Source organism: Anser anser (genome assembly GCF_964211835.1).
Source record: "Anser anser genome assembly, chromosome: W".
Lineage (NCBI taxonomy): Eukaryota > Metazoa > Chordata > Aves > Anseriformes > Anatidae > Anser > Anser anser.
Window position 1 is genome coordinate 9,286,095 of NC_139731.1, and position 23,105 is coordinate 9,309,199.

Consider the following 23,105-nt stretch of genomic DNA (forward strand, 5'->3'; position numbering starts at 1 on the left):
CTCCGAACGAAGACTCAGGAGTGAGTAAGTATAGGCCAGTTATCCTTTTGGTTGGGGTTGGGAAGCCCAGAGTGTGCCTGTGTGAGACGGCCAATCGAGGACAAAGCGAGTGCAGACTCCCTGGTAGTGCGGTTCCCACCTCCTGTGAGGGACTGGGTCACGAACAGGAGGCGAAGACTGTGTGTAGGCACTCTGGAAGATGGGACAGAAGAGGAGCAAGTCTTCTGGTCCCATGGGTGGGTCAGAACCCAAGGCTAGGTTGCCTCCGATACCACCAGGGAGCCCGTTAGGGTTAATGATTAAACATTGGAACGATTACCCCTCTAGACGGGGTAAGGATAAAGTTAAGATGATACGTTATTGTATGGAAGTCTGGGGTGGTGTTGTGGTTTAACCCGGCCGGCAGCTAAACACCACACAGCCGTTCGCTCACCCTCCCCCCTCCCTCTCTGGGATGGGGGAGAGAAACGGGAAAGTGAAGCCTGTGAGTTGAGATAAAGACAGTTTATTAAGACAGGAAAATAATAATAACAATAATAATAATAATAGTAATAATAATAATAATGTGTATGAAACAAGTGATGCACAATGCAATTGCTCACCACCCGCTGACCGATGCCCAGCCTATCCCCGAGCAGCCGGCCCCCCACCCCGGCCAGCCACCCCTATATATTGTTTAGCATGACGTCAGATGGTATGGAATACCCCTTTGGCCAGTTTGGGTCAGCTGTCCTGGGTCTGTCCCCTCCCAGCTCCTGCTGCACCCCTAGCCTGCTCGCTGGCAGGACAGAGCGAGAAGCCGAAAAGTCCTTGGCTTGGTGTAAGCACTGCTCTGCAACAATTAAAACGTCAGCATGTTATCAGCACTCTTCTCATCCTAATCCAAAACATAGCACCCTACCAGCTACTAGGAGGAAAATTAACTCTGTCCTAACTGAAACTAGGACAGGTGGGAAGCAAATTAGGGGCTCACCCATTATATTGGCCCATGTTTGGGTCCTTTGAGGAATGGATCTGTCAGGCTCTAAACCTTTATGTGAATTCAAAGGAGCCTTTCAGCCTAGAGGAGAGTGAGTATGCACACTTATGGATAGGATCTGAGACCCGAGCCAACTTATACCCATTAAGAGAAAAAGGGGGGAGGAAAAAGAATGAACGGAATGAGGAAGAAATCCCACTTTCACCTCCCCCCTTATATACCCCCTCCTCCGCAACCTCCAGCCCCCCCCCCCCCCCCACGGCTCCGGGTTACTCTGGGTGACTCTGATTCGGCCACAGACACCCCTCGGGGAACTAGACGGGTAACTCGGAGCCAAACTAGAAATCGAGAGGGTGAGGGTAGACTATATCCCCTAAGAGAGGTTGCAATGGGAGGGCCCCAACCCAGCATGGGATACGTCTCCATCCCCCTAAATACGGGAGACGTCAAAGAATTCAAGAAGGAAATGAGAAATCTCTTAGAAGATCCTCTTGGAGTCTCTGAGCGAGTAGACCAGTTCTTGGGGCCTAATGTTTAAACCTGGGAAGAACTCCAGGCCATTTTAGGTATATTATTCACTGCAGAAGAAAGGAATATGATCTGGAGGGCTGGAATGCGAATCTGGGACCAGCAACACCAGCAGGGTCCTGCGGGAGATCAGGAGGGACCCCACAGCACAGGGAATGAGAGCGACCGAGGAGCGGCGGAGAGGAAGTGCTATAGACTGACCATAACCCCCGTTCCCCTGTTCCCCTGTGCCGCTCGGGGGGAGGAGGTGGAAGAGGGTGGATGGGGGGGAAGGTGCTTTTTGTTTCTTTCCTTTGTTTCTCACTTCTCTAGCTTGTTAGTAATAGGCAATAAATCTTACTATCTCCCTATGCTGAGTCTGTTTTGCCCATCACGATAATTACTGTGCGATCTCCTCATCCTTATCTCAGCCCTTGAGCCCTTTTCATTGTATTTTCTCCCCGTTCCTCTTTGAGGAGGGGGAGTGAGAGCAGTTGTGGTGGAGCTCGGCCGCCCACCCGAGGAAAACCACCACACCCATCCACCGCCTTCTGCCTTCTACCCCCACGATGGGAGCGGGGGGTTGTGGTGAGTCCATAATGCTATGTCTCCGCTGCTCCTTCCTGGTCAGTCTTCCCCTGCTCCAACATGGGGTCCCTCCCAGGAGATGCAGTTCTTCCAGAACTGATCCTATGTGGGCTTCCCACAGGCAGTAGTTCTTCAAGAACTGCTCCAGTACGGGGGAGTTCATCCTTCAGGAGCAGACTGCTCCAGCATGGGTCCTCCATGGGCTGCACTCTCCTTCATCCCAGATACACCAGCTTTACCGTGATCTCCTCTACGGGTTGCAGAGTGGAAATCTGGTCAGCTGTGGTACACAATGGGCTGCAGAGGGACAACCTGCTCCACCATGGTCCTTTCCACAGATGTACTGGGTAGGGCTGGGATATTAACTTTCCCTGCAGCAGCCCATACTGTGCTGTGCTCTGCACTCGTAGCTAAAACAGCAATGGTATCACACCAGTGTTGTGTCTGCTGCTGAGCAGTGCTGGCACAGCATCAGGACTCTCTCTAACCCCCCTAGGGGTGGGCAAAGATGTGAGAAAAGAAACATCACTAGGGCAGCTGACCTAAACCAACCAAAGGGATATTCCATACCATATGATGTCACACTCAGCAATAAAAGGTGGAAAAAGGAGGAAGAGGGGAGGGGTGGGCTCTCGTTGCGAAAACGTCTGTCCTCCTCCCGAACACCGGCTACATGCGTTGAGGCCCTGCTTCAAGGACGTGGTCAAGCATCGCTCATTTGTGGGAAGTAGAGAGTAATTTCTTTCCTCTGCACTTCCACGTAGCCTTTACTTGTTTTGTTTCGTTTTCCTTTTCCCCCTCCCTTTTCCCCTTTCCTTTTTCCCCTTTAGTTAAATTGTTAATTGTTTAGTTAAATTGTTTAGTTAAGTTGTTTAATTAATAATAATCTTTCCTTAATAATCATTTTTTTCCTTTAATTAAATCATCCTTATCTCAACCCGTGAGTTGTTCTTTCCTTTACTTCTTCCCCTCCTCATCTAAGGAGGGGGAGTGAGAGAGCGGTTGTGGTGTTCAGCTGCCTAGCACGGTAAAACCACCACAACAGATCACAGGGGAACTTCTGCTCTTATTTCTGGAGCACCTCCTCCCCCTCTTTCTTCGCTGACCTTGGTGTTTGCAGGGTTGTTTCTCACTCCTCTCTCCCACCAGCTGCTGTTGCGTAGCAGTTTTTTTTTTTTTTCCTCTTTCTTAAATATGCTTTCACAGAGGTGCAACCAGCATCACTTATTGGCTCAGCTCTGTCCAGCAGCAGGTCCCTTTTGGAGCCGGCTGGAACTGGCTCTTATCTAACATGGGGCAGCTTCTGGGCACTTCTCACAGATGCCACCACTGTATTCCCCTGTTACGAAGCCCTTGTCACATAAACCCAAAACAACACTTCAGAAGAGATTAGGCAGAGTTGCTAAAAAGAAAGACTTTCTAGTGACCCACAATTGTTTATGTTGGATGAGGCAGGTGCAGAAAGCTCTGACAAAGCGTGGTCAAAGAGGCAAGACTTAGGAGGTGGATGCGTTCATATAAATGACCCAGTCACATTGTCATGAATAATCCACAAATAATTAGACTTTGTGTGTAAGCAGCATGAATTTACTTTTTGTAAGATACCAAGATTGCATCCTGATTTATCTTGTACTGAAGCATAGTCTCCAATATGCGATGATACATTCTCATAGAATCAGAGAATCTTAGAATGATTTGGGTTGGAAGGGTCCTTGAAGATCATCTAATTCCAACACCCCTGCCGTTGACAAGGGACACCATCCACTAGACCAGGTTGCTCAAAACCCCATCCAGCCTGGCCTTAAACACTTCCAGGGATTGGGCATCCACACCTTCTCTGGGCAACCTTTTCCAGTGCCTCACCATCCTCAGAGTAAAGAATTTCTTCCTTATATCTAATCTAAACCTAACCTTTTTTAGTTTAAAACCATTACCCGTCATCCTATTACTACATTCTCTGTAAGAGTCTCTTTCCAGCTTTCCTGTAGGGCCTCTATAGGTACTGGAAGGCCGCTATTATGTTTCCACAGAACCTTCTTTTCTTCATGCTTAACTCCCCAAACTCCCTCAGCCTGTCTTCATAGGAGAGGTGTTCCAGCCCTCTGAGCATTTTCATGGCCCTCCTCTGGACTCATTCTAATACAGACACGTCCTTCTTAAGGTCTCACAAAAGCAGAGCAGAGCAGGAGAATCACCTCCCTTAACCTGCTGGTCATGCTTCTTTTGATGCAGCCCAGGATACAGATGGCTTTCTGGGCTGCCAGCGCACATTGCTGGCTCATGTTGAGCTTCTCATCCACCAACATGAACTGGGTCCTTCTCCTCAGGGCTGCTCTCAGTCTACTCTCTGTCCAGCCTGTGTTTGTGCTTGGGATTGCCCCAGCCCACATGCAGCACCTTACACTTGTCTTTATTGAACTTCATGAGGTTTGCACAGACCCACTTCTGAAGGCTGTCCAGGTCCCTCTGGATGGCATCCCTTCCCTCCAGAGTGTTGACTGCACCACACAGCTTAGTGTCATTGGCAAACTTGTGATGGTGCACTCAATCCCACTGTCCACGTCACCAACAAAGATGTTGAACAGCGCCAGTCTCAATACCGACCCCTGAGGAATGCCACTCCTTACTGATTATCACCTGGACATCGAGCTGTTGACCACAACACTTTGAGTGCGACCATCCAGCCAATTCCTTACCTACAATGTGGTCCATCCGTCAAATCCATGGCACTCCAATTTAGAGACAAGGATATAATGCGGGACAACGTCAGATGCTTTGCTTTCTGTCACCATGGAAATGAATGTATATAATGTAATACACTAAGTCCATGGGAGAATTAAAATATATATATGCTTGGAAAGATTAAATCCTCATTTCAACACAAATAATTTTAAAACATGCAGAAAGTAAATACAAGTTTCACAACAGTATTTGTATTTCCCCCCTTACGTAATTTTCACCTAATTATTTTTCCAATAATTATGCTAAGTTTCTAGTTGAGCTGAATTACTTGTCTCTAATTGTTCAATTAGGTATAATCAATGAAGGACTTGGAAGAGAACTATTGCTATTTCAGCCTTGAAAGGCAAGGCTTCTCCCTTGATCTTTTTAAGTTGTCTAGTGATACAGAGTAAAATCCTGTTCACCCTACATAAAAGAATCCATTGAAATCAGTAAGATACCATCTTTGTAAGGGAACAAGGATTTGACCCCAAATTGTACTGTAATAAAGATATGGGCATTCTGTAGAATTTGTGGTCATACATCTCTGTGCCTAAAACAGAAGCACAAGTCAATGCTTTCGCTGAAAGTTTCATTAGTGTAAAATTTAATAAAGACATGTATATGAGTACAGCTTTAATTAAACATACATAGACTCCTACCCAGAAATTTCTGCTAGTTTTTGATGAGCCTCATAGGCCATCTCACATCCTCATGTTCGAGTTTTGTGCATTTCTGCATGCAGAGACGGACAGGTGACTGAGACATCCCCAATGGAAATGACCAGCTCTCCGTATTGCGCCACCTGGGTATTGAACTCCTGGACAAGCTGAAAAACAAAGATGATTTATGTACATGAGACATTTAGCTACACTGATAAAAACAATCAAGTTTTTTATAAAAGCATGCCCAATCTAGGACTTGTTCCTGCTGCTCACAATTTCATGGCATTCAGGGTCAATGGCCTAAGATTTAGTAAATGACTAGGGCCTTGTTCCATTTAAAGGGTAAAGAAGTTTGGCAGGACCTACACCCCCTTGCACTACAGCTTGTTCTCAGATATCAGAGGGTATGGGAGAGGCTGGGCTTAGATGCTGAGTGATGCCAAATTCAGCCGCATTAAGTCTAGTCGCATTAAATGTATTGAATTACCACAATCATGGACTGATCCCAGAAGTCAATGATGTCCTCCTGACTTGTCTGCGATGGTATCTTCCCTAACATTCTTCCACTCTGGAGCCATTTTTATACTACTTTCTTACTTTTAGGTGGAGCTTGAGTGACTCTAGTCATACATATCTTTATTATGATTGGTATAAAATTTTGTTTCTTTTACTGTAAAGGTATAGGCTCAGAAAAATTCAGAGCTCATGCTCAGTGAGGGGTGGTCGCACCTTGGAGGCAGGTAGCCTTTGGGATGGAGGTGTGTTTTGGCATTATAATGAGATTAAAATGAGCAAAGTTCACCCAGAGGACATGATTTGGTTATCAGTTCGGCTCAAGTTTGGCCATGCAGTCTATCAGTTCCATAGTACCGTCAAGTTCCTCATCCCTGCAGTGATAGCACAGAGCCTGGCCGCAGTGTCTTCACTCCACTCTCCCTGCTATTTCTCTTAGAGTCAGCACACCAAGCTCCCCTGGTGTTGCCAGTATCTAAGGCTACACGTTATGTTGCCAAGGGGACTTGCAAGGATTCCTTGCATATCTGCCACATCTCACCCTGGAAGTTTCCTCAACGCTGAACCTTCTCTTAAAATGTGGACATACCTTTAGTCTCAATAAATCACCTCCAGCAATTATTCCATACTAGCAGAAGAATCACCAGCTTGCCTGTTGCGTGAGACTTGTTGCAGTCATTAGATTTAGAATTAAGATCACAGAAACATCACAGAAAACATGGTGGGATGGCTCAAACAAATGGAAAGCGCAGCCCTCAATAAGTGCACAGACAATACCGAATTGGGCTGAGGCCAACTGTATGAAGTTCAACAAGGCTAAGTGCTGGGTCCTGCACTTGGGACACAACAACCCCACGCAACACTACAGGCTGGGGGAAGAGTGGCTGGAAAGTTGCCTGGTGGAAAGGGACCTGGGGGTATTGGTCGATAGCCGGCTGAATATGAGACAGCGGTGTGCGCAGGTGGCCAAGAAGGCCTGGCTTTTATCAGAAATAGCGTGGCCAGCAGGACTAGGGAAGTGATTGTCCCTCTGTACTTGGCTCTGGTGAGGCCACATTTCAAATACTGTTTTCAGTTTTGGGCCCCTCACTACAAGAAAGACATCGAGGTGCTGGAGTGTGTCCAGAGAAGGGCAACAAAGCTGCTGAAGGGTCTAGAGAACAAGTCTTATGAGGAGCATTTGAGAGAGCTGGGGTTGTTTAGCCTAGAGAAACGAAGGCTCAGGGGAAACCTTACTGTACTCTACAATTACCTTAAAGGAGGCTATATCGAGGTGGGGATCGGTCTCTTTTCCCAAAGCACTAAGTGATGTCATTAAGTTGTACCAGGGAAGGTTTAGGTTGGATATTAGGAGAAATTTCTTCACTGAAAGTGTTGTAAAGTATTGGAACAGGCTGCCCAGGGAAGTGGTTGAGTCACCATCCCTGGAGGTCTTCAAAAAACATGTAGATGTAGTGCGTAGTGACATGATTTAACGGTGGACTTGGCAGTGCTAGGTTAAAGGTTGGTCTAGATGATCTTAGAGGTCTTTTCCAACCTAAATGATTCTATGATTCTATGAAAATTATCACCGGAAGGAATTTACCTTATAATTATGGGGGCAGGTGTGATTACTAATGCCCTAAAAGATGAGTTAAAAATCCCAGGAGACTTGAGCACGGTACCAACAAATCTGTGAAGTAGGACCAGTACAGACATAGGTCTGCTGGTCTCTGCCCAGCCAGTAGTGATAAAAAGAAAGGGAGGATCCCCACCAGATTTTAAGCAGTACCCAATTCCTAAGGAAGCTGAAAGGAGTATTCAAAAGTTGATTGATCAAGGGATCAATCAACTTTTCAACAATCAACAATCAACTTTTCAACAATCAACAAGGGATCCTCAAAGAATGCAGTTCTCCATATAATGCACCTATACTCCCCTTAAAAAAATGAACAGGCTGGATGAAGATGGAGATCCAGAATAAAGATTTGTACAAGACTTACGAGTGATTAACCAACATGCTATTTCCCCAATCCTGTGGTAGAGATACTCCTGAAACACTATGTTACCCAAGCATTGTCAGCGCAAAGGGCCCATAAGTATGAACTGATCCTCCTAATGGCAAACAACATAACTCAAGCATTGTAATACTCTAGATCCAGTCACTTTGAATCCATTACCTTGGGGTTAGGAGGAACATCATCACTGTGCTCAGGCTATTGAGGTCTCTAGTATGCCAAGAGATGATTTAACTGATGTACCTCTGGAAAACCCAGATTTGACCCTTTATGTTGATGGATCAATGTATTATCTGTCCAATGGAAGACAGAGCATGCGATGGTGAGCCGGTTTAAAGTAATAGAGGCAGGGACACTTCTGCCTAACTTAAGTGCACAAGGAACTGAGCTCGTTGGTCTAACTCGTGTGGCCGTATTGGCACAGCAAAAGAGAGTTAATATCTATACTGACTCGTGGTATGTGTTCAGTGTGTGTCATGAAACCAGAATGTTGCGGAAGGAGAGGGGATCCAGAATGGGAGGGAAATAAGAAAACTATTGGAAGCCATCAAACTCCAAAGGAAATTCACTGTAGAGCCTACACTAATAATGCTACAGAAGAAAGTCAAGGAAATGCCTTGGCTGACTCTGAAGTCAAAGCAGCCACAAGACAACTGCTCATTATAGGAGTTATTACTACCGGTAAACCTGGGGAAGTCAAATGGCCAAATCTAACAAACCCGGAAAAAATGTATCAAGAGGACTCTTCAAAATCTAAAGCTGGGAAGCTCTGTTAACAGAAGGGATATGGACTATATCAGTGGGAAACCGATACTGCCAAAAAGGTTCTTAGTCCCTCTTGTAAGACGGTTCCATGATAAGGGCCATGGGGAAGTGGAAGCAATAGCTAATCAAGTGCAATGAGTTTGGGTGGCACCAAGAGCGTATGCAACCACCAGAAGAATAACCAGAAGCTGTCTAACGTGTCAATGAGGTTATGAGACCCATGATACAAAGGAAATACACTGTGTTCTGGAGAAGCTTAAGAAGGATGGTGGACACCACTGGTGGGAAGTACTATTGGGATGGTCTCCCACCATTACCGGGGTTCTAAATCTTATGTTACATCCAACCACTGTATTGATTATAATGTTAGTCTTAGTGTGCTTGCTCGCTGTAATCCTCTATGTACGTGTTTGGAGATTATACCTAAACATCCAGAGGCAAATTGAAGCTTTGAAATATATCTATTATAGAAGGCAGGGATACTCATAAAAACAAAGGGAAGACACTGAAAAGGAAACAAGATGCTGGTATGTAAAGAATTCAGGTATCTAATGTTTCACATTACAGAGTAAATTTAGTGAAGCCTTAGGCCACAGCATGAGCTCTGCATCACCTGAACCTGATATGTATTGGTAATTGAGTGAGTGGCACTGGGGGGGCTGGGTGGCACAGATGGGGAAGAGGGGATGTGCTGACCAAGGACAGCGACAGATCAGAGCCAGCACCAATAACAGAAGCCACTCTACCTTGGGAGATAACAGAAGTCATGCTGCTCTGCAACAAAGAACCTCCAATCTGAAGGAGCATAATATGTATGTGTTAAGAACTGATTGGACAACAGCAGACAAAACAAGCATTACACGGGTATAAGAACCCAGTGAAAGTTTTGAGCAGGGTCCTTGGAGACACCGAGCTAAAGCTGACATATAGGTACCATGAAATTATTGCTGCTTTTAATTAAGTCAACCCTTTGAGTGAATTCCGGATGCCTGGGAACACCCATTCTGCTAGGGGAAACAACGGAATCCTTTAATACAGCCCAGCACCAGCAGTCAGGGTGCCAGGAGGAGCTGTGCTTCAGTACCAACCACTTCTGAAGCAGCTCAAACCCCTTCATACGCTACCAATATCTCTTTTTCATTAGAGTGTATCGCACCTTGGATCCTCTGTATCCCTGACTCAAAAACCCTAGAGCTTGACCTCAAGTTTCCCCACGACCTTTCTGCCAGAGGCTCCAGGTAGGACCATTATCCCCAGCTGTGGTGTAGAGTACATTTCTTATGTTTTGTCCTGCCTGGACTGGCACAATGGCTGCTGCATGAACTATATTCCGTTTCATTTGTTCAAAGGCTTGTCATTGCTTGGGGGCCCATCTGAAATTGTTCTTCTTACAGGTCACTTCATAGAGTGGGCTCAGAATCAGACTGTAATTTGGAATGTGCATTCTCCAAAAACCCACAAAGAAAGCTTGTATTTCCTATTTTTGCTAGTTGTTGGAGACATAGCTGTTATTTTGTTGATCACATCCATTGGGATCTGACAACATCCATCTTGCCATTTTATTCCTAAAAACTGGATCTCCTGTGCAGGTCCTTTGACCTTAATTTGCACTATGGCAAAACCAGCCTTCAGAAGGATTGGGACTATTTTCTTCCCTTTCTCGATAAATTCCTCTGCTGTGTTGCGGCACACGACGTCATCAACGCACTGCAGATGTACAGAAGCCTCCCCCTGCTCCAGTGCAGACTGGATCAGTCCATGGCAAATGGTAGGGCTGTGTTTCCACCCCTGGAGCAGCCGATTCCAGGTGTATTGGACACCCCTCCAAGTAAAGGCAAACTGAGGCCTGCATGCTGCTGCCAAAGGGATGGAGAAAAACGCATTAGCAATATCAATTGTGGCATACCACTTGGCTGCCTTTGATTCCAGTTCGTACTGGAGTTCTAGCATGTCCGGCACAGCAGCTCTCAGCAGCGGCGTGACTTCGTTCAGACCACGATAGTCCACTATTAGTCTCCACTCACCATTAGACTTTTGCACTGGCCATATGGGACTATTACAGAATCACAGAATCATCTAGGTTGGAAGAGACCTCCAAGATCACCCAGTCCAACCTCTGACCTAACACTAACAAGTCCTCCACTAAACCACATCACTAAGATCTACATCTAAACGTCTCTTAAAGACCTCCAGGGATGGTGACTCAACCACTTCCCTGGGCAGCCCATTCCAATGCCTAACAACCCTTTCGGTAAAGAAGTTCTTCCTAATATCCAACCTAAACCTCCCCTGATGCAACTTTAGCCTGTTCCCCCTTGTCCTGTCACCAGGCACGTGGGAGAATAGACCAACCCCCACCTCGCTACAGCCTCCTTTAAGGTACCTGTAGAGAACAATAAGGTCGCCCCTGAGCGTCCTCTTCTCCAGGCTGAACAATCCCAGCTCCCTCAGCCGCTCCTCTTAAGACTTGTTCTCCAGACCCCTCACCAGCTTCGTTGCCCTTCTCTGGACTCTCTCGAGCACCTCCATGTCCTTGTAGTGAGGGGCCCAAAACTGAACACAGTACTCGAGGTGCGGCCTCACCAGAGCCGAGTACAGGGGGACAATCACTTCCCTAATCCTGCTGGCCACACTGCTTCTGATACAAGCCAGGATGCTGTTGGCCTTCTTGGCCACCTGAGCACACTGCTGGCTCATATTCAGCCGACTATCAACCAGTACTCCCAGGTCCTTCTCGGCCAGGCAGCTTTCCAACCACTCATCTCCAAGCCTGTAGCGCTGCTTGGGGTTGTTTTGCCCCAGGTGCAGGACCCGGCACTTGGCCTTGTTGAACTTCATGCAGTTGACCTCAGCCCATCGGTCCAGCCTATCCAGATCCTCCTGCAGAGCCTTCCTACCCTCGAGCAGATCGACACACGCACCTAACTTGGTGTCATCTGCAAACTTACTGAGGGTGCACTCAATCCCCTCATCCAGATCATCGATAAAGATATTGAAGAGGACTGGCCCCAGTACTGAGCCCTGGGGGACTCCACTAGTGACCGGCCTCCAACTGGATTTGACTCCATTCACCACGACTCTTTGGGCCCGGCTATCCAGCCAGTTTTTAACCCAACGAAGCGTACGCCAGTCCAAGCCACGAGCAGCCAGTTTCTTGAGGAGAATGTTGTGGGTAACGGTGTCAAAAGCCTTACTGAACTCAAGGTAGACCACATCCACAGCCTTTCCCTCATCCACTAAGCGTGTCAATTTGTCATAGAAGGAGATCGGGTTCGTCAAGCAGGACCTGCCTTTCATAAACCCATGCTGACTGGGCCTGATCACCTGGTTGCCCTGTAAGTGCCGCGTGATGACACTCAAGATAATCTGCTCCATGAGCTTCCCTGGCACTGAAGTCAAACTAACAGGCCTATAGTTTCCCGGATCTACCTTCCGGCCCTTCTTGTAGATGGGCATCACATTTGCTAGCCGCCAGTTGACTGGGACCTCCCCTGATAGCCAGGAGTGCCGATAAATGATGGAAAGTGGCTCGGCCAGCTCCTCCGCCAGTTCTCTCAGTACCCTCGGGTGGATCCCATCCGGCCCCATCAACTTGCATACATCCAAGTGCTGTAGCAGGTCGCCAACCATTTCCTCGTGGATAGTGAGGGCCAAATTCTGCTCCCCATCCCCTTCCACCAGCTCAGGGTACTGGGTATCCAGAGAACAACTGGTTTTGCCACTAAAGACCGAGGCAAAGAAGTCATTAAGCACCTCAGCTTTTTCCTCATCCCTTGTAACTAAGTTTCCCCCCGCATCCAGTAAAGGATGGAGATTCTCCTTAGTCCTCCTTTTGGTGTTGATGTATTTGTAAAAACGTTTTTTGTTATCTTTAACAGCAGTAGCCAGATTGAGCTCCAGATGAGCTTTGGCCTTTCTAATTTTGTCCCTGCACAACCTCGCAACAGCCTTATAGTCCTTGTGAGTGGCCCGCCTGCTTTTCCAAAGATCATAAACCCTCTTTTTTCTCCTAAGCTCGAACCACAACTCTCTGTTCAGCCAGGCCGGTCTTCTTCTGCGCCGGCTCGTCTTTGGGCACGTGAGAACAGACCGCTCCTGAGCCATTAAGATTTCCTTCTTGAAGAGTGCCCAGCCTTCCTGGACTCTTCTGCCCTTCAGAACTGCCTCCCAAGGGACTCTGCCAACCAGTGTCCTGAACCTATTAAAAGGTGAGTGAGTCTTGCTGATCACTCCTTGTCTCCAGCTGACGAATTAGCTTATGCATGGGAATCAGGGATTATCGGTTGGTGAGATATTGCCGCCGGTGCACAGTTGTGGTAGCGATTGGTACCTGCTCTTCTTCAGCCCTCAGTGATCCCACAACAGAAGGGTCTTCTGAGAGGCCAGGCAGGGTAGACAGCTGCTTGATCTTCTCTGTACTTAAGGTATCCATACCAAAAGCCCACCGGTACCCTTTTGGGTGCTTGAAGTACCCTCTCTTGAGGTAGTCTATGCCAAGGATGCACAGAGCATCCCGGCCAGTCACACCAGTGACTACTAAAGCCTTATACTTCTGTGGGTCTGACGTGCCAGGCCATCGAATCCACACAGTCCAATAAAACCAATTGTCCTTCTCTCCCCCTGGCTGGAGGTAGGGCCCATCTAATCCTGCTCACAGTATTCATTATGTGTCTGGGGGACTGCCCACTGGAGATGGGAGCAACAAGTTTTAAGAGAACCCCTCTACTGTGATTGTTCTTCCTAGCAACTCACATACCTGTGCCTCTAGGGTCGAGGTAGATTTTCCATCCTATTTTCCCATGTCCTCTCCATGGTCACATAGGTAAAACCACAGGGTGGCACAGGGTGTGTACCCACTATATCTTTTTTCTTGAACAAAAGGATACTTACCCCTGATAGCTGAGACACTGGTTTGTAGAGGTGGGGAAGAAGATAAATCCTCTCTAAGTTGGTGGACCTCTTGAGAAAGTTTTTCCACAGCTGAGATCCAGGCCTGTAGGGAAGAGGAGAGACTTTATTTGGACTGCCGGAGTTGTTTATCCACTTCATCCACCATGGGTTCCTCATGGTCTTTCCAGGTCATTACTGCCAATGAGCTGGCATATGATGATGGTGCACTCTGTACAAACTTCCGCCAAATGGGTCGTGTACACTTGACTTCATCTGGATCTTTGGATAGCTGTTAGTTGTGTAGGTCATCTGTGGTGGTTTTCCTCGGGTGGGCAGCCAAGCTCCACCACAACCGCTCTCTCACTCCCCCTCCTCAAAGAGGAACGGGGAGAAAATACAATGAAAAGGGCTCAAGGGTTGAGATAAGGATGAGGAGATCGCACAGTAATTATCGTGACGGGCAAAACAGACTCAGCATAGGGAGATAGTAAGATTTATTGCTTATTACTAACAAGCTAGAGAAGTGAGAAACAAAGGAAAGAAACCAAAAGCACCTTCCCCCCCATCCACCCTCTTCCACCTCCTCCCCCCGAGCGGCGCTGGGGAATGGGGGAACGGGGGTTATGGTCAGTCTATAGCGCTCCTTCTTGGTCACTCTCGTTCCCTGTGCTGTGGGGTCCCTCCCACGGGATGCAGTCCTTGGTGAACTGATCCAGCGTGGGCTGCCCACAGGCAGCAGCTCTTCAAGAACTGCTCCAGATATGGGTCCGTACCATGGGGTCCATCCCTCAGGAGCAAACTGCTCCAATCTGGGTCCCCCACGGGCAGCAGCTCCTGCCAGGTCACCTTCTCCTGCGTGGGCTCCTCTCCACGGGCTACAGGTCCGGCCCGGAATCTGCTCTGGCAGGGGTCTTCCACAGGCCGCAGTCTCCATTGGTGCAGGTCCACCTGCTCCACCGTGGTCTCCTCCACAGGCTGCAGCGTGGAACCCTGCTCCACTGTGGTACTCCATGGGCTGCAGCCTGCTTCGCCATGGTCCTCACCACAGGCCGCAGGGGACTTGTGCTCTGGCGCCTGGAGCACCTTTCCCCCTCCTTCTTCACTGACCTTGGCGCCTGCAAGACTGTTCCTCACTCCTCTCACTCTCCCAGCTGCTGTGTGGTGCAGAGGTTTTCCCCCCCCCCCCCCCCTTTCTTAAATATACTCTCACAGAGGCGCAAACAACATCACTTATTGGCTCAGCTATGGTCAGCAGTGGGGCCCTTACCTAACATGGGGCAGCTTCTAGATTCTTCTCACAGAAGCCACCGCTATGGCCCCCCGGTACCAAAAATTTGCCACGTAAACCCACTACATCATCATAAATCACCTCCCATACAGCTAATTCCCTCAGGTACTGGATTCCTGTTGTGGTTTAACCCGGACTGTTGTGGTTTAACCTGGCTGGCAGCTAAACACCACACAGCCGTTCGCTCACCATCCCCCCTCCCTCTCTGGGATGGGGGAGAGAAACGGGAAAGTGAAGCCGGTGAGTTGAGATAAAGACAGTTTATTAAGACAGGAATATAAGGAATATAAGGAATATAATAATAACAATAATAATAATAATAGTGATAATGATAATAGTATTAACAATAATAATGTGTAAGAAAACAAGTGATGCACAATGCAATTGCTCACCACCCGCTGACCGATGCCCAGCCTATTCCCGAGCAGCCGGCCCCCCCACCCCGGCCAGCCACCCCTATATATTGTTTAGCATGACGTCAGATGGTATGGAATACCCCTTTGGCCAGTTTGGGTCAGCTGTCCTGGGTCTGTCCCCTCCCAGCTCCTGCTGCACCCCTAGCCTGCTCACTGGCAGGACAGAGCGAGAAGCCGAAAAGTCCTTGGCCTGGTGTAAACACTGCTCTGCAACAATTAAAACATCAGCATGTTATCAGCGCTCTTCTCATCCTAATCCAAAACATAGCACCCTACCAGCTACTATGAGCTACTTAACTCTGTCCTAACTGAAACCAGGACAGATATCCACCCCTTATTCCATACCATTTATGTCATGCTCAGGTTACACTCTGTCCAATACATTCTAATTAATCACCATTTTCATCTATGATATATAGCAATCATGGTAGTGATGACATACAGTATTATATAATAATTAACATACTACAATTCAACTCATGGGCTATTCTCACCCAGTATCAAATCCCCTTGAGGTACACACCGGACCTCCCCATTCTTTTGCATTACCCACCAAGTGCATCCAGGTCCCTGAGCAAAAGCAATTCCACGAATGGGTTTGCCTTTTCCTGAGGCAGGAGTAGCCCAGACTGTCTTCCCCAGCATGTTTCTTACGTGCACTACAGGAACTTTATCCCCTTCTACAGTGTGTAACAGGTTTGATTGGGCAGGTCCAGCTCGGTTGGCAGATCCCCTGGTATTGACTAACCAGGTGGCCTTTGCCAAATGTGTATCCCAATTTTTGAATGTCCCAGCACCCATTGCTTTCAGTGTAGTCTTCAACAGTCCATTGTATCGTTCAACTTTTCCAGAGGCTGGTGCATGATAGGGGATGTGATACACCCACTCAATACCATGTTCTTTGGCCCAAGTGTCTATAAGGTTGTTTCGGAAATGAGTCCCGTTGTCTGACTCAATTCTCTCTGGGGTGCCATGTAGCCATAGGACTTGCTTTTCAAGGCCCAGGATAGTGTTCCGGGCGGTGGCATGGGGCACAGGATATGTTTCCAGCCATCCGGTGGTTGCTTCCACCATTGTAAGTACGTGGCGCTTGCCGTTGCGGGTTTGAGGGAGTGTGATGTAATCAATCTGCCAGGCCTCTCCATATTTATATTTCAGCCATCGTCCTCCATACCAAAGAGGTTTTGACCGTTTGGCTTGCTTGATTGCAGCACATGTTTCACAATCATGAATAACCTGTGCTATAGTGTCCATGGTCAGGTCCACCCCTCGATCACGAGCCCATCTGTAGGTTGCATCTCTACCTTGATGGCCTGAGGTGTCATGGGCCCATCGGGCTATAAATAATTCACCCTTATGTTGCCAGTCCAGGTCCACCTGAGCCACTTCAATCTTAGCAGCCTGATCCACCTGCTGGTTGTTTTGATGTTCTTCAGTAGCCCGATTCTTGGGCACATGAGCATCTACATGGCGTACCTTTACAACCAGGTTCTCTACCCGGGCAGCAATATCTTGCCACAATGCCGCAGCCCAGATGGGTTCGCCCCTGCGCTCCCAGTTGCTCTGCTTCCATTGCTGTAACCACCCCCACAGGGCATTTGCTACTATCCATGAATCAGTATAGAGATAGAGAACTGGCCACTTTTCTCGTTCAGCAATATCTAAAGCCAGCTGAATGGCTTTTACTTCTGCAAACTGACTCGATTCACCTTCTCCCTCAGCAGCTTCTGCAACTCGTCGTGTAGGACTCCATACAGCAGCTTTCCATCTCCGATGCTTTCCCACAATACGACAGGACCCGTCAGTGAACAAGGCATATTTCTTCTCATTTTCCGGTAGCTTGTTGTACAGGGGGGCTTCTTCAGCACGAACCACCTCCTCCTCTGATGATATCCCAAAGTATTTGCCTTCTGGCCAGTCCATAATCACCTCCAAGATTCCTGGGCGACTGGGGTTTCCTATTCGAGCCCGCTGAGTAATCAGTGCAACCCACTTGCTCCATGTAGCATCAGTTGCATGATGTGTAGAGGGGACCCTTCCTTTGAACATCCAGCCTAGTACCGGCAGTCGGGGTGCCAGGAGGAGCTGCGCTTCAGTACCGACCACTTCCGAAGCAGATCGAACTCCTTCATATGCTGCCAATATCTCCTTTTCAGTTGGAGTATAGCGGGCTTCAGATCCTCTGTATCCCCGACTCCAAAACCCCAGGGGTCGACCTCGAGTTTCCCCAGGTTCTTTCTGCCAGAGGCTCCAGGTGGGACCATTCTCTCCGGCTGCGGTGTAGAGCACATTCTTTACATCTGGTCCTGTTCGGACTGGCCCGAGGGCTACTGCATGAACTATTTCCTGCTTAATTTGTTCAAAGGCTTGTCGTTGCTCAGGGCCCCATTCAAAAGCATTCTTCTTACGGGTTACTTGGTAGAGCGGGTTTACAATCAGACTGTAATTTGGAATATGCATTCTCCAAAACCCCACGACTCCTAGGAAAGTTTGTGTTTCTTTTTTGCTAGTTGGTGGAGACATAGCTGTTATCTTGTTGATCACATCCATTGGGATTTGACGACGTCCATCTTGCCATTTTATTCCTAAAAACTGGATCTCTCGTGCAGGTCCTTTAACTTTATTCTGTTTTATGGCAAAACCGGCCTTCAGAAGGATTTGGACTATTTTCTTCCCTTTCTCGAAAACTTCTTCTGCAGTGTCACCCCACACAATGATGTCATCGATGTACTGCAGGTGTTCAGGAGCTTCCCCCTGCTCCAGCGCAGACTGGATCAGTCCATGGCAAATGGTAGGGCTGTGTTTCCACCCCTGGGGCAGCCGATTCCAAGTATATTGGACTCCCCTCCAAGTGAAAGCAAACTGTGGCCTGCACTGTGCTGCTAGAGGGATGGAGAAAAATGCATTAGCGATATCAATTGTGGCATACCACTTGGCTGCCTTTGATTCCAGTTCATACTGGAGTTCTAGCATGTCCGGCACTGCAGCACTCAGTGGTGGCGTGACTTCGTTCAGGCCACGATAGTCCACTGTTAGTCTCCACTCACCATTAGACTTTCGCACTGGCCATATGGGACTATTAAAAGGTGAATGAGTCTTGCTGATCACTCCTTGGCTCTCCAGTTGACGAATTAGCTTATGGATGGGACTCAGGGAGTCTCGGTTGGTGCGATATTGCCGCCGGTGCACAGTTGTGGTAGCGATCGGCACTTGCTGTTCTTCAACCCTCAGTAACCCCACAACAGAAGGGTCCTCTGAGAGACCAGGCAAGGTAGACAACTGTTTAATGTCCTCTGTTTCCAAAGCAGCTATGCCAAAAGCCCAGCGGAACCCTTTTGGGTCCTTGAAATATCCTCTTCTAAGATAGTCTATGCCAAGGATGCACGGAGCATCTGGGCCAGTCACAATACGGTGCTTTTGCCACTCATTACCGGTTAGACTCACTTCAGCCTCCAATACAGTTAACTGCTGGGATCCCCCCATCACACCATAAATACAGATGGGCTCTGGCCCTTTATAGCTTGATGGCATTAGAGTACATTGTGCACCGGTGTCTACTAAAGCCTTATACTTCTGTGCGTCTGACGTGCCAGGCCATCAAATCCACACAGTCCAATAAACTCGATTGTCCCTTTCCTCCCCCTGGCTGGAGGCAGGGCCCCTCTAGTCCTGGTCAGAATCTTCATTTCTGTGTTTAAAGGACTGCCTGCTCGAAGTTGGAGCAGCAAACCTTTCAGAGAACTCCTTTTTCCCAATTGTTTTCCTTTGCAATTCACGTACCCGTGCCTCTAGGGTCGCAGTAGATTTTCCATCCCATTTTCTCATGTCCTCTCCATGGTCACGTAGGTAAAACCACAGGGTGGCGCGGTGTGTGTGCCCACCATATTGTCTTCCTTGCATAGATGAACGTTTACCCCTAATAGCTGAGACACTGGTTTGTACAGGTGGGGAGGAAAATAATCTCTCTTCAAGTTGGTGGATCTTTTCAGAAAGTTTCTCCAAAGTATTCTCTTTTAGCTGGTGGACACTGGTTCGTTCAGGTGGAGGGGAAGATAATCTTTCTTCAAGTTGGTGGATCTTTTCAGAAAGTTTCTCCAAAGCATTCTCTTTTAGCTGGTGGACACTGGTTCGTTCAGGTGAAGGGGAAGATAATCTTTCTTCAAGTTGGTGGATCTTTTCAGAAAGTTTCTCTAAAGCATTCTCTTTTAGCTGGTGGACACTGGTTCGTTCAGGTGGAGGGGAAGATAAATTCTCTTTAAGTTGGTGGACCTCTTCAGAGAGTTTCTCCACAGCTGAGACACAGGCCTTTAGGGAAGAGGAGAGATTTCCTTCGTACTGCCGGAGTATTTTAGTCACTTCATTCACTGTGGGATTCTCCTCCGCTTTCCAGGCTAGTATTGCCAATGAGCTGGCATATGATGATGGTGCACTCTGTACAAACTTCCGCCACATGGGTGGTGTACACTGGACTGCATCTGGATCTGCGGATGTTTGTGCGTCGTCTAGGTCCTTATAAATTACTTCCCGTACGGCCAATTCCCTCAGGTACTGAATTCCCTTCTCCATGGTGGTCCATTTGCTTGGTAAACATACAAGTTCTTCCTTGAAGGGATACCTTTCCTTCACAGCTGACAGGAGACGCCTCCAGAGGCTGCGAGATCGTGCTCCATCTCCAATTGCTTTGTCAATGCATGCGTCCCTAGCAAGGGATCCCAGCCGCCTGGCTTCCTTGCCCTCCAATTCCACATAATTGGCTCCCGTGTCCCAGCACCGGAGCAGCCAGGTGACAAGCTGCTCGCCTATACAGCGACCAAAATCTTTTCGCACATCTCGTAGCTCACGCTGGTATAGAGTCCGGGTAGTTACTGTTGATTTTTCGACATCCTCATCCTCATCTTCAGTCTCCTGCACCTTTGATGGCCGGTGTAGAGTCCGGGTAGTTACTGTTGATTTTCCGACATCCTCATCCTCATCTTCAGTCTCCTGCACCTTTGATGGCTGGTATGGAGTCCGGGTAGTTACTGTTGATTTTTCGACATCCTCATCCTCATCTTCAGTCTCCTGCACCTTTGATGGCCCAGCCTCGTCTTCACTATGCCCAGACTTAGCAGAAGACTGTCTGCGTTGTAAACGACCTGAGCCTCTATACCATTTTTTCACCTTGTCTACAGGGGCAACTTGCACTGCTACAGCTCGTTTCTCTGACCCAGACACAGGGTCTGCCACAGGGGTTGGAATACCCTCTGCGGGGTCAACTTGCACTGCTACGGCTCGTTTCTCTGACCCAGACACAGGAGTGGGAGCAGCTGCAGGAGCTGGAGCGGCTGCAGGAGCTGGAGCGGCTGCAGGGGCTGCAGCTGGAGCGGCTGCAGGAGCTGGAGCTGGAGCGGCTGCAGGAGCCGGAACGGCTGCAGGGGCTGGAGCGGCTGCAGGGGCTGGAGCTGGAGCGGCTGCAGGAGCCGGAACGGCTGCAGGAGCTGCAGCTGGAGTAGCTGCAGGAGCTGGAGCGGCTGCAGGAGCTGGAGCTGGAACGGCTGCAGGAGCTGGAACTGGAACGGCTGCAGGAGCTGGAGCGGCTGCAGGAGCTGGAGCGGCTGCAGGAGCTGGAGCTGGAGTAGCTGCAGGAGCTGGAACTGGAGCGGCTGCAGGAGCTGGAGCTGGAGCAGCTGCAGGAGCTGGAGCGGCTGCAGGAGCTGGAGTTGGAGTGGCTGCAGGAGCTGGAGCTGGAGCGGCTGCAGGAGCTGGAGCGGCTGCAGGAGCTGGAGCGGCTGCAGGAGCTGGAGCTGGAGCGGCTGCAGGAGCTGGAACTGGAACGGCTGCAGGAGCTGGAGCTAGGTTGCTAGTAGCATCAATTGCAGCTCGATAGGCACAAGCCAGACCCCAGCACGCTACAGTGATTTGTGTCACTTTGGAACTGCCAGAGTCATGACACCTTTTTTTCAAGCATTCTGCCAGCTTTTTAGGATTTTGCAGTTGTTCAGGGGTGAATGTCCAAAACACTGGAGGTGACCACTGCTCTAGAAACCTGCCCATATCCTCCCACACTCCCTGCCACTCGCAACTATCCCGCCTCAAGACAGATCTCCGGATGAGATTCCTGAGTAGTTGTTTAACCCTCCACAAAATCTGAAGCGCATTCAGGAGACATAACAACAAGAGCAGGCTGGTCTGAGTATCCCAAGGATATTCAACATCTCGGAGAGCCACCGTAACTAGCTCGGGGGATAAGAGGGTGGTGGTGAAGGAGAAAGGGAGAGTGAACAGGTAGGGAAACATGTCTTCCCCTGTCCCCTTCACAGATTGGCTCCCTAACGAAAACAGGCAATAGGTGTAATTGCTAATAGTTTCCGAGATATGGGTTCCAAAGTATAGAGTCGACGTCAGTGCTGAGTACAAATACCAGGTTAAAGTCATGACCAGATATTTCATCATTTCATAAGCCATTGCTACACCGCACAGTACCATAACAATCTTAAACCAGGGCCCAGAAAGGATAAACAGTGCAACAGGGAGCACATACAGAAAGTAACGCACCATAAAACTCAATTTGGAATACAGGTACAGCAGACTGGAGATTAAGGCAATCAACATCGTGACTAGCAACTATTAAGCAGGTCCAATACTTATACCAATTTTAGTTTAACACACTCTGGTCAGATTTGTCGATATCTCAACCCTTCGTGCCCCACGTTGGGCGCCAAAAGGACTGTTGTGGTTTAACCCGGCTGGCAGCTAAACACCACACAGCCGTTCGCTCACCCTCCCCCCTCCCTCTCTGGGATGGGGGAGAGAAACAGGAAAGTGAAGCCGGTGAGTTGAGATAAAGACAGTTTATTAAGACAGGAATATAAGGAATATAAGGAATATAATAATAACAATAATAATAATAATAGTGATAATGATAATAGTATTAACAATAATAATGTGTAAGAAAACAAGTGATGCACAATGCAATTGCTCACCACCCGCTGACCGATGCCCAGCCTATTCCCGAGCAGCCGGCCCCCCCACCCCGGCCAGCCACCCCTATATATTGTTTAGCATGACGTCAGATGGTATGGAATACACCTTTGGCCAGTTTGGGTCAGCTGTCCTGGGTCTGTCCCCTCCCAGCTCCTGCTGCACCCCCAGCCTGCTCGCTGGCAGGACAGAGCAAGAAGCCGAAAAGTCCTTGGCCTGGTGTAAACACTGCTCTGCAACAATTAAAACATCAGCATGTTATCAGCGCTCTTCTCATCCTAATCCAAAACATAGCACCCTACCAGCTACTATGAGCTACTTAACTCTGTCCTAACTGGAACCAGGACAATTCCCCTCTCCATGGTGGTCTACTTGCCTGGCTGACATACAAGATCTTCCTTGCAGGGATACCTTTCCTTCACAGGAGATGGCTCCAGAGGGTGAAGACTTGTGCTCCATTTCCAATTGCTTTGTCAATGCCTACGTCCTTAGCAAGGGATCCCAGCTGCCTAGCGTCCCTGCCCTCTAATTTCAGACTATTGGCTCTGCTGTCCCAGCAGCCAGGTGACAAGGTGCTCACCTAGGTAACAAATGAAATCTTTTTGCGTATCTCATAGCTTATGCTGGTATAGGCCTTCGGTAATTATTGATGCTCTTATGATATCTGTCCCTTTGTCCTTCTGTTCCTGTGATGGCCCAGCCACTTTGGAGTAGCCTATCTCATCGTTGTCTTCCTCCCCAGTCTGAATAGGAATTCCTCTGCGTTCTAAACAAACTGACTTTCTCATCCACCGTTTCATCTTAGATACAGAGGCA

At 48.4% G+C, this 23,105-nt stretch overlaps 2 protein-coding genes across 2 annotated transcripts in view; both read right to left on the minus strand.

Annotated features, from left to right (window-relative positions):
• Positions 1–708: 708 nt before the first annotated feature.
• Positions 709–23,105, minus strand: part of LOC310888739 (kinesin-like protein KIF2A) — a 368,750-nt gene continuing 346,353 nt past the window's right edge. The window contains exon 18 of the mRNA XM_083815726.1: positions 709–841. Within this exon, the coding sequence (XP_083671852.1) occupies positions 724–841 (118 nt within the window). The 3' untranslated portion in view covers positions 709–723. The remainder of the gene's footprint in view (positions 842–23,105) is intronic.
• On the minus strand, positions 18,928–22,655 carry LOC310888810 (uncharacterized protein). Its single transcript, XM_083815913.1, has 2 exons — positions 20,319–22,655; positions 18,928–20,240 (listed from the first exon to the last, which is right to left on the minus strand). Exons 1-2 carry the CDS (start codon positions 21,918–21,920, stop codon positions 18,993–18,995), a joined length of 2,850 nt encoding a protein of 949 aa, XP_083672039.1. The 5' UTR covers positions 21,921–22,655; the 3' UTR covers positions 18,928–18,992.

Coding starts and splice junctions, on each gene's coding strand:
- LOC310888810 (XM_083815913.1), bottom strand. CDS start 21,920: ATGTTGATTGCCTTAATCTCCAGTCTGCTGTACCTGTATTCCAAATTG. Junction 20,241..20,318: donor CTCCATACCAGCCATCAAAG/GTGCAGGAGACT, acceptor CGGCCATCAAAG/GTGCAGGAGACTGAAGATGA.